This window comes from Peromyscus californicus, unplaced genomic scaffold (genome assembly GCF_007827085.1).
Source record: "Peromyscus californicus insignis strain IS unplaced genomic scaffold, ASM782708v3 Scaffold_3__1_contigs__length_106647218, whole genome shotgun sequence".
NCBI classification, from domain to species: Eukaryota; Metazoa; Chordata; class Mammalia; order Rodentia; family Cricetidae; genus Peromyscus; species Peromyscus californicus.
Window position 1 is genome coordinate 2,223,012 of NW_026294551.1, and position 10,687 is coordinate 2,233,698.

At 53.0% G+C, this 10,687-nt stretch overlaps 1 protein-coding gene across 6 annotated transcripts in view; it reads right to left on the minus strand.

Annotated features, from left to right (window-relative positions):
* Positions 1-10,530, minus strand: part of Baiap2 (BAR/IMD domain containing adaptor protein 2) — a 70,443-nt gene extending 59,913 nt beyond the window's left edge. For 2 of the 6 annotated variants that reach the window (XR_008222472.1, XM_052758387.1), the window contains exon 1: positions 10,362-10,528. Coding sequence is in view for 5 of the 6 variants with exons in the window: in XM_052758387.1 (XP_052614347.1) it covers positions 10,362-10,415 (54 nt within the window). In the remaining variant the exon portion in view is untranslated. Of the gene's footprint in view, positions 1-10,361 lie in introns of all 6 variants that reach the window. The other 4 variants (XM_052758385.1, XM_052758389.1, XM_052758388.1 and 1 more) reach the window with 3 other exon arrangements.
* Positions 10,531-10,687: the final 157 nt, after the last annotated feature.

Genomic DNA, 10,687 nt, shown 5'->3' on the forward strand with positions numbered 1-10,687 from the left:
CCAGACCCACAAGGCCAGCTTCAGTTCCCTAGGGAGGTGGGCAGGCATCAGAAGAGATGGACAGACCCCAGTACCTTCCAGGAGCTGGAAGGGGACCCAGACGCCACACAGTGGGTTCCAGCAGAGTCTGAGCAAAGATGTCCGTCCCCTCCCCATAACATGGTGGCTCTAGTTTCTCAGTTCTGAAAGCTCCCCTGGAGAAGCTGCCAAAATTAAGAAAGAGACTGTGTCTTTGGCAGGGTGCCTGGATGTGATAGGCACGGTGGCCTCCCATGAGGAAGAGCCAGAAGAAAGGGCCTTCTTCCTATCACCCCGACTCTCCCTCAGCCAGCCAGCACTGGAAGCACCAGGAATGACCACCTGAGACTGCAGCAGGTTCTTGGCTGATGACAGGCACCAAAACAACACGGAGCCGCTTTGGCTAGCCTTACACCCCGTGGTGATCGCTCATAGGATCCAGAGCTTCCAGTCACTCTCCTGTTGAGAGCTGGTACAGAGATGAACACAGCTGTCCCAAGTCGCTCTCCTTTTAGAGACCGCTGACATCTGAACCCCTCTTCCCAGGTTGTTTCTGGAGACTCTGAAAGCTTCTGGGTAGGCTAAGACTGACCTCTCCTGCACAAAGGCCCCAGGGGGTAAGGTCCCCAAAGGCAAAAGCTACACCAGGGCCTTGCACCTAGCCTAGCCCTATGCAAAGAAATCCTTGGTCAGCGTGTGCTGGAGGGGCTTGGTCAACAGTCCCCAGGAAACCCAGAAGCCAGGTCTGCACCATCTGCCCTGTGTGACAGGAACTGGTCAACTCCCATCATTCCAGCAGCTTGACCAGGACACCAAACAGCTTAACTGTGTCTTTCCTGTCTGTGACAGGAATGTCCTGCTCATGCCAACCTCCACAAAGGCACAGCTTCCCAACAGACAGCCCCCCAAATTGGCTACTCTGGTTTGGATCACAGATTTTTTTATTTGTTTGTTTGTTTGTTTTTTGAGACAGGGTTTCTCTGTGTAGCACTGGCTGTCCTGGAACTTACTTTTGGGGGCGGCCAGTGCAGGGAGAGACAAATTCAAACTATTAAACTGGAGTTAACCCCCTTTTTTTTTGTTTTTTGAGACAAGATCTCTCTACACAGCCCTGATTATCCTTGAACTTGCTACATAGACCAGACTAGTCTTGAACTCACATAGATCCTCCTGCCTCTGCCTCCCTAGTATTAGGATTAAAAGCATTCACCACCATGCCTGGTTCCTGGATCCAAATTCTTAATGATATCACAACATGATACCCTGGGGATCCAGTGACATAAACTGAGGGCTGCAATTTGCTTAAATTGGAAGGAACAAGAAATACAATTAGCCTAGAAAGACAGGTCACCATGATAGAGACAGACAGCCCCCAGGATGACACTGCCTCCACCTGTGGCTGCATGTGCCAAGCCTGTCCTCTAGGCCCCATTGTCTGAATCTGAACAGTCTTTAAAGAGGTCACTGAGGTGAAACAAGGTCACTAGTGAGGGCTCTAGGCTAATCTGACTGGTGTCTTTATAGAAAGAGACCATGACACAGATACAGAGGGATGGTGTCTTTATAGAAAGAGACCATGACACAGATACAGACATGGAGAAGCCAGGTCCGTCTGCTGGCCAGGGAGAGGTCTCAGGAGAAACCACTTGTCCTACCCTCATCCCCTAGGGCTGTCTGAGGATCAATGACTTGCTTAAGTCATCCATTTGTAATATTATATTTCAGTACTGAGCTGACCAGTGCTGGGTCACTCCCATATCCAGCATGGCAGGGCTGGATAGTCAGTCTTCCCATTGCCACAGATTACAGAAGAGGTCTGATCACTGCTCATCTCTGAGAACATGAAAGGCCACTCACTGGTCCATCTATCCCATGAGTATGCTGGCTGAGGACCAGGGCCAGGCCCACTGGTGAAAGATACACTAGTAATATCTAAGCTTGGAGACAGACTTGGAATGCTCTGGACTATCCCTCTTTCCAACAACCTCAGAACAAGCAGTTATCACGTGCTGGCCTGACACATATTGCTACAGACAGGAATGCCCAGGGAATGGCTTGACACCCTACCTGAAGCACCAACAGTCCTCTGAAAAGCCTTCTGTCCCATGGGATAATGGCCCTGGCTACCAGTGATAAAGCGGTGGCCCAGGAGCCAAGGACCTGCCTGAAACACCTGTCTGAAGCCCAGCTCAGTTTCCTTCCAGCTAACGAAGGCTGGTGTGCTACTTCACCCCACTGATGCTCCCTCATGAAGCAGGTATGCACACGGAACTCCCAGAGCTGTGCCTAGGTGAGCGGCAGGAAGGCATCCAAGACAGCGCACAGAGAGCAAAGCTGAGGTCTCTCACGACACAGAGCCCCACGACCCAGTGGTGACACAGGGCCTAAGCACCTGGCCCTCTCCTGAAGCAGGGCTGACACTCAGACTGCTGGTCTGACCACAGCTCAAGGCTCCCAACACCTCTACCCTCAGCCCTAACCCCCTGGTCATCAAAGCCCAAGATTCCCAGTCCCAGGGCAGGATGGTTCTACCATGGGTGAAGATGGACAACAGGCCTCACCCACCTGAGACAGTTGTTCAGGGTAGAGCCAGGCTCCATAAGCCTGTCTAAAAGACCAAGAGGGGTGGAGTGTGCAGAGGGACCCAGGTTTGGTCCATTTCAGGCACCTCTACCTCTAGCTTCCTTTCCCTGCAGTATAAAAGCCCAGCAGCAAAGTAGCAATGCACCTACTCTGTTAGGAACAGGCTCTACCCTGGCCTGACAAGGCTCCAGTAAGACCAAGTCTTCTGTGGGTGGGGCACCTCCCTCCCACATCCTATTCCATCCCATGGTCACTGCATGGACTTGGTGTCAAGTGGGACAATTTCCATATTTCTCTGTGCCGACACCAGCAGTAGTTGGGGCATTTGTGGATCACTTGACACAATCCCCTGTGGTGACTTTCCCCTGCCATGAGTATATATTTCAGCCTACAAACCACTAAAAGATCACGAAGAGGGTAAGGAGGCCTGGCTGCTGCGGGAAACCAGAAAGTACCAGCAACAAAAATGATAGCACCTTGGAAGCTTGAAAGACAATCCCAGAGACACCCCAAAAGTGTTTTATCAATACCCCTAAATGTTCAGGGGTGAGTGTTGGGGACACTCAGATGCTGACATCCCTGAGCTAAAATGCAGCTCAGAAGGATCTGATTTCAAATGCAAGTAAGTTTTGGAAAAATCCTAACATTAAAAAAAAAAACCCGCCGGGCGGTGGTGGCGCACGCCTTTAATCCCAGCACTCGGGAGGCAGAGCCAGGCGGATCTCTGTGAGTTCGAGGCCAGCCTGGGCTACCAAGTGAGTTCCAGGAGAGGCGCAAAGCTACACAGAGAAACCCTGTCTCGAAAAATCAAAAAAAAAAAACCAACAAAAAAAAAACCAAACTAATATTTACACCCCATCTTTTTTTGAGATAGGGTCTCACTCTGTAACCTGTCTGACTTGGGACTCATTGTGTAGCCCAGACTGGCCTCAAACTCACAAGAATTCTCCTGCCTTGGCCTCCCAAGAGCTGGGATTATAGGCATGAACCACTGTGTCCAGCTCCTCCACCCCCACCCCTGGCACTGTGTGAAACACTGGAGTCTACAGCATGCTAGAAAAATGCTCTACCTCTGAGCTTTATACTCAGCCCCTAAATAATCCTAAAAGAATGGCTGCAGTGCCCATGTGGTGACCTCTATGAGTTCCAGGCCAGGCAGAACTATAGACTGAGACCCTGTCTCAAAATACACATTTGGGGCTGGAAAAATGGCTCAGAGGTTAAGAGCTTGTGCTTAAGAGCACTTCCAGAGGTCCTGAGTTCAATTCCCAGCAACCACATGGTGGCTCACAACCATCTATAATGAGATCCGGTGCCCTCTTCTGGCCAGAACATTGTATACATAATAAATAAATAAATCTTAAAAACAAAATAAACCAAACAAACAAACAAAAAACAATGCGTGCGCGCACACACACACACACACACACACACACACACACACACACACACACATCACTGCATTAAACAGAAAATCAAAATCCCAAGCCAGAGGAAAGCTTTCTCACTTCCTCCAGGGGTCTCTTGTATCTGGACCAGAGGTATTCTCTGTAGAACTTCTCACACCCTCTTCCACCAGAGGGACCAGGATCCAGGGCTTTCACCTCTGGCTAGGACATCAAGATTGGCTTCATCAGGCCCTGGAGTATCCATGGACCCTAGGATTATCCCTGTGTTCATGCCACAACCTAGGTCACACAGCTCGGGTTAAGTGGGGAAAGGGCCAGCAAGGCTTTCAGCTGCTGGTGCCCAAGTCCAAGGGCCAGACACTGTTTTATGGCAGCCCACTCTGGAGTAGGCAGAGAAGACCCTAGCGAGGGCTGGAAGGCAGAGGGTTGCCCAGGAAGCTGGGTGTCAGGTCCCACCTGCACTACAGCAGGGAGAAAGGGGTTCCTGTCAATGCTGGCAGCAGCTCATCTGCAGGGTGCGCCCACACAGACAAAGCCTGGGCCTGCCCCAGGTTTTCAAGGTGACTCCTTGGAAACCATCAGCTAATGTCACCTCTTCACTCTCTCCATGCCACCCTGGCCACTCTTCCTGCCCTCTACCTTCTCATCTCTCTGGCAAGGGACCAACCTCAAGGGACTCCAGGACCCAGCAGGACAAAGCTCTTGCTGCTAATGTTCTGACCTGCTTTGCCAGCCGCACACCTGGGCCATCACCCCCAGGGAAACGGCACATGCTGGGCCAATGCTCCTCAGGCCAAGGGCTGAAGAGCAGTCCCTGAGTGTGGACAGATGGCAGTTCCAATGTCACCTCTTCAGAACCTAGAAATAAAAATCACTCAGACCCAACCGCTGTTGGGTTCCATTCAGAAGCTAGCCACTGTTCCGGGCTCTGGGGATATATCGGAGAGATAAGTCACCTGGTCACAGGGCCAAACGGGTTCTGAGTTTTCAAGCCTGGGCTTTGGGAGTGCACGGCATGTGCAGGACGGATTTATGAGCAGTTCAGACTGGCCAGGCCAGCCGCCCCCTGGACCTTCAGTCTGAAGCTTCCTAGTATGTGTTCAGGGATGAACCTGTGCCCCTCGACCTCCCCACCACCCCAGGCTGAGGCTCCTCGAGTCACCATGCAGCTGTACTTGCACAATTGGGCTTGGGATGACTCAGAGCAGGGGGTGGCAGGGAGCTGGAGGAAGGTGCCAATGGTCCACGCCCGTCAGTAATTATTCCAGGCACAGGCAGGGATCACAACACAGCGCAGTGTAACGCTGTGTTAAATGTGGTAAGCTGATAGTCGCTCAGTTGCCCTGAGCACAGGTCTTTCAGGGGAGTGCAGCTTCTCTACCTTGAGACCTTAAGAGAGTCCTAGACCAGCCCAGGAAGGCAGCACGGGAGGCCCTGGCCAGGAGCACTGGGGACTGAGACAGCAGCAATCAGTTGTCCGGGTGTTGGCACAATGACAGGCACAGGCAATGCTAGTCCAGGACATTTAGCACAGAGGGGACACAAGGGGCTAAGCGAAGACACCATCCCCTGCTCCTGCAGTGACACCTAGCTGTCTCCTGTAGGGCTCACATTCACTCACCAAGGAGAAGATGGACTGCCCCTTGGCCTCCCTGTGGCTTGCCTCCTCATGCTCCTCCTCCTCAAGCTAGGCCCTCCCTTGCAAGATCCTTTCCCTGTGCCAAAGGGTAGGATGTAGACCTGAGGGGCTGGCCCTTCAGAAGCTGCAACCCAAGAACACGATAGCAACAAGACTTCAGCTCCTAGCAGCACCCATCCACCACCCTCCTACTGACAAAAACTGGGAGCAGCATCGGCCTTCACTATGACCTCAGGGCCAGCCAGTCAGTCAGTGTGCGCAGTAAGCCAACCTCCCCGCAAAGACTTACACTCCAGGAAAGACCCACCACACAGCAGGAACAGGCAAGCACTCTTCCAAACCAGCCTGGACACAAAGATGACCATGCCCTAGAGCCCCAGGTGCCGCTGGAATACCATGGCCACCTCCAAAATAGCAAACACCAACTGCATGCAACAATGAACCAGGCACTCTATAAGCTAACACTGTTGATGACCTATAGGACAAGGCCTGGGGACACGGGCTGCAGAGCTGGTCAACTCAGAGGTCAACATGACAAACAGGATGTCTTTTGTTGCCCTGGCTGATCTACAAAGGAGACAAGATCTGAACTGCCATCTCTAAAACGCTGGTGGTGGACAAGGGCAGTAACACATGGAGGAAGTGCTCAAAAGACAGGCCCAGACAGGTCCGCTCAGTGAGAGCAGACCCAGCCTCCCTACTGACAGGCCGGCCCCGGAAGTACCTATAATACACGTGTGCACATAGAAAAGAACACAGCACTGTGGCCTCTCTCCTCTCAGCAGACACACACTGACAGTTAGTGTCTGAGAAACTCCACTTCACTGTCACTACCCAGGCCACCCTTCTAAAAACAAGGGAAGGGTATCACTTTGGTTTAGCAGAGAGGTTATGGTGCCACACTTCCATAGTTTCCCAAAACATCCTTCTAGAGAAGTGAGAGGGATGTAGGAGGAATGGTGGGGAAATCCTCCCTGCCAGACTTGACCAATCATAATATAAGTGTTCAGCTCAACGGCTCCAGGAAACTTTTGGTACGTGCTACCTTCTTGGATGGCTACAGCATGGCCAGGCCAGCTTTCTGCCAACAGCCACAGTGTGAGGAAGGTGATCAGGTAGCCACTGGGAACAATCCCAACCATGTTGCTCCAAGACCTGGATCCACAATACCATGAGCAACTTCTGCTGGGCTGCATACCAAAGGAGAATAGAATGGTAGCGCTATTCTTGAAGAAGTGATTGCCACCCTCAAGGGTCAAGGGGTTACCCAGGATCCAGGGCTTCTCATGGACTATAATCTTTGAGAAACCGCTAAACTCAGCTAGGCATAGAGGTACAAGCCTATAATCCTAGCACTTAGAAGGTGGAGGCAGGAGAATCAGGAGTTCAAGGTCATCTTCAGCTACATAGTGAGGTTGAGGCAGGCCTAGCCTACCTGAAACCCTGTCTCAGAAAACCAACAACAACAACAGAAATCCCTACTTGAGCCGGACGGTGGTGGCGCATGCCTTTAATCCCAGCACTCGGGAGGCAGAGGCAGGCGGATCTCTGTGAGTTCAAGGTCGGCCTGGTCTACAAAGCGAGTTCCAGGAAAGGCGCAAAGCTACACAGAGAAACCCTGTCTCAAAAAACCAAAAAAAAACCCCAAAAAACCAAAAAAAACCAAACAAACAAACAAAAAAAACCAACCCTACTTGAGCTGTTGAGATGGCCCAGCAAGTAAGGGTGCTTGCCACCAAGCTGACAGTCAGAGTTCAACCAAAACCCACTTAGTAGGAGAGAGACATACTCTCACAAGTTGTCCTCCTTTTACCATATGGGAGCTGTGGCATAGGCATGAGCGCACGCGCGAGAGAGAGACCCTGTCTTGAAACAACAACAAATTAGCTGACCTGACCCTCTCTTCTCATATCAGCAGGGTCTCATCAAGCTGCTAAAGAAGTCACTTCTGTATACTCAGAGGGACCCAAAAGGCTGTGAGGCTTTAGCCTGACTTATTCTGAAGACCATGCTCACTTTTTCACCCGGGCAGTAGACCCTGCCTCCAGTAATCTATGGCCAACCCAGGTGCCACCCAGGAGGACACCAGTCAGACTCTAGTTTCTGTTGCCTGTGCATTGTGGGGGCAGGGGTTTTCTTTGCCTAAGGCTCCCCTTCTCTGCAGGGCCCAAAGGCCTATGGATGAGCTCCTGGTGAACGTCATGAAGCTGTCCTGTTTTTCTTGCCTTCATCTTTCATGAAATTCCCCGAGGACACAGCTCCCAAGGGAACTGAGCCACCAGGAAAGAGGTCAAAGACTGCGTTCTTCCAGGAGGAAAATCAAAACTGTACATTTTATTCTTGAATTCTTAATCAGCAGGGCCAAGGACAAGCATTTTTCTTTGCCAAGGCAAACACCACTCAGAACTGCAGCTGAAGTGATGCAAGGGCGAAAGCAAACAGCAGAGCTGCATGGCGGGTGACGAACAGAGCCACAGCCCAGCCTTCCCAAGAGTACAACCCCTAGTACGGAGTCACCACCACATGTCCCAGGAGAAGACAACATGGCAGACTGGCTGGACCAGCCTCGAGCTGCACACTGGTGGCTCTGGCTCTCCTCTGATTGTGCCTCTGTGTGGGCTGGGTATCTCTTGGCCCACATGCCAAAGCCGCCCGACCTGTACTAGCGCCACCACACACTGTGGACTCCTTAGTGACAAAATACAAAATAAGAACTGAGCACAGGAGTCAAAGACTCAGTACTTAGGCCCCCAGAGGGTACAAGAGCCCCCTGCCTACACTGCAGGAAAGTCCTTCAGACATCTGCAGCCTACCTGTGTCCAACACCTCAAAAGCTGACGAAGATCTCATCACTACACGTTCACCCGGAAGAAGCGCCAACCACTGCCCCAAACAGCAAACGACCCACAAGGAGTCCACCGTGGGCCCCCAGCCTGCTAGCCTGCAGCCACTGCTGGACGGCCCCAAGTGCCAAGATCCAGAGAGTTTTTCTGCCACTGACAGAGCTCTGACTTTGGACATCCAGATGAATTACAGCAGCATGTGGGTGAAGCCTGGAGCTGTAAGTGCAGGCTGACTGCCCAGGCATGAGTTTTATTAAGGAGGACCGTGGGATTCTCCAGAGCAAAGCTACTCCTCACACCCTGCATGATTCTCGACAGGGAAGTTCCTGTTTAATGGTTTCAGTGAAGAAGCAGGAAAAATGGGGAAGTTTGGAAAGACTGTGACCATTACGTCTCTCCCATCCCCTGCAGTAAGGAGCAAACTGTAATGGAAGTAATGACTAATAATTTAATAAACCTCCCTCCCCTGACAGCATGTGTTTCCACAGAACAACAAGAGGGAAATGTACACCATGGAGTGTATGGACGCGAAACATAAAAACCTAAAGGCTGTTCTGAATCCTGCTTGCCGGCAGCTCGAACATGGCTTGGGAGCTCCCTCAGCCCCTCCACCCACCTTCAGGATTCCTCCAGACCCATGTAACTACAACTTTAAAGCCTTTATTAAATGATGAATTAAAGTATAATCTGCCCCCTGGACTCCAGCTGAAACCTAAGGGCCACCCTAGAAGCTTCCATCTGCTGCCGGCAGCGGAGTGAGCACAGCAAGAGGGTTTCACAAGCCACTGCCTAGAAAGGCGCAGCCATGGCTGGTTCATACAAACAGAAACTGTTGCTCTAGAGAGAGCACGATCTCATTCAGCCATGAACCAGCAAGTCCGTGTAAAAAACCAGTGGCTCTAATCACAAGCCTTTTACTTAACCTTCAGACACAGTTTTGAAATAAAGCATAGCTTTGTAAGAGGACTGCCATGGACCGGTCAGAGCAGGGATTTCTCTCTTGAGAAAAAAAAAATGTCACTGGGAACTGCAGTGGGCCTGGTGCCATCAGGGAGCCCCAGGCTGTGTCACTGGAGGTGGGGGGCCAGGACTATGAGGACCCATCCTGAAGACACGGGAAACGGCCCGTCCATCCGTACTCAAGGCATAGACATAACATGACAGCAGGGAGCTTGCGGAGGGGGCTTGAAGAGGGCTCTGCAGTTCTTCCATGAGAAACTGTCATTTCACAGATGAGGATGTGAATGCGACTCTTAACACATATCAGAAGCAAAAGCAGGCGCGTCAGCCTCCTACACAATTAGTCTTCTCCCTCTGCGGTTACATAAGATGATGGATTATCTGTCCACCCATCCAACCTGCCCGCGCTCGACCTCCCACTTCGGGCCACGTCCATTAACACCCGTAAAGGAGTTGTGGAAAGGGAAAGCCTGTTGAGAAAGTGCCCAGAGGCTGGCATAACAGCGCCTAGAAGAGCCCTACGGTGCCACCGCGCCAAGCAAGCGCAGGGCGACCGACCGCTGCAGTCTGCAACCCCCACGCCGCCCCCGCTCCCTGTTCCCCTCACTCCAGGGTGCAGCGGACCAGACTAGGTGGCAGAGCAGCCCAGGCCCCGCACCGCTCGGTCCCTCCGGACGCCGGGGCAGATGGGCGTGCAGAGGGAGCGCGCGGGGGCTGAGCGCCGTCGGGGTGGGGGCGCCCACTCGTGCTCGGGGACTGCGCGGGCCGCGGCGGGCGTAAGGACCCTGGGCGGGCGCGGCCACCTGTGACCAACCAAAGATCGGCCCACCACACCCGCAGTCCGGGAGCCGGTGCCCTGCTCGGGCCTGAAGACTCAGGGGCGCACTCGGGGCCACGCTGGAAACTCACCTTGTAGACATTTTCCGTGAGCCGGTGCATCTCCTCCGAGCGTGAAAGCGACATGGTCCTGGGTCCCGGCTACACCACAGACCGGAGAAGGGGCACGGACGACGGTGAGGAAGGCGACAGCCGCAGCAACAGGAAAAGGCGCGCAGACCAGGACCACAGAGCGCGGCGCCCGGCGGCCGCAGCCTTTATAGCCGCTGAAGGCCCCACCCCATAAAGACCCCGCCCCCGGGCCCCGCCCCCGCCGCGCCCGGATCACCGCCCCCGGCTGTCCGCCCCCGCCCAACCCAGCCGCTGCTAGGCAACCGCCAGGCCCGCTCCTGCGCCGT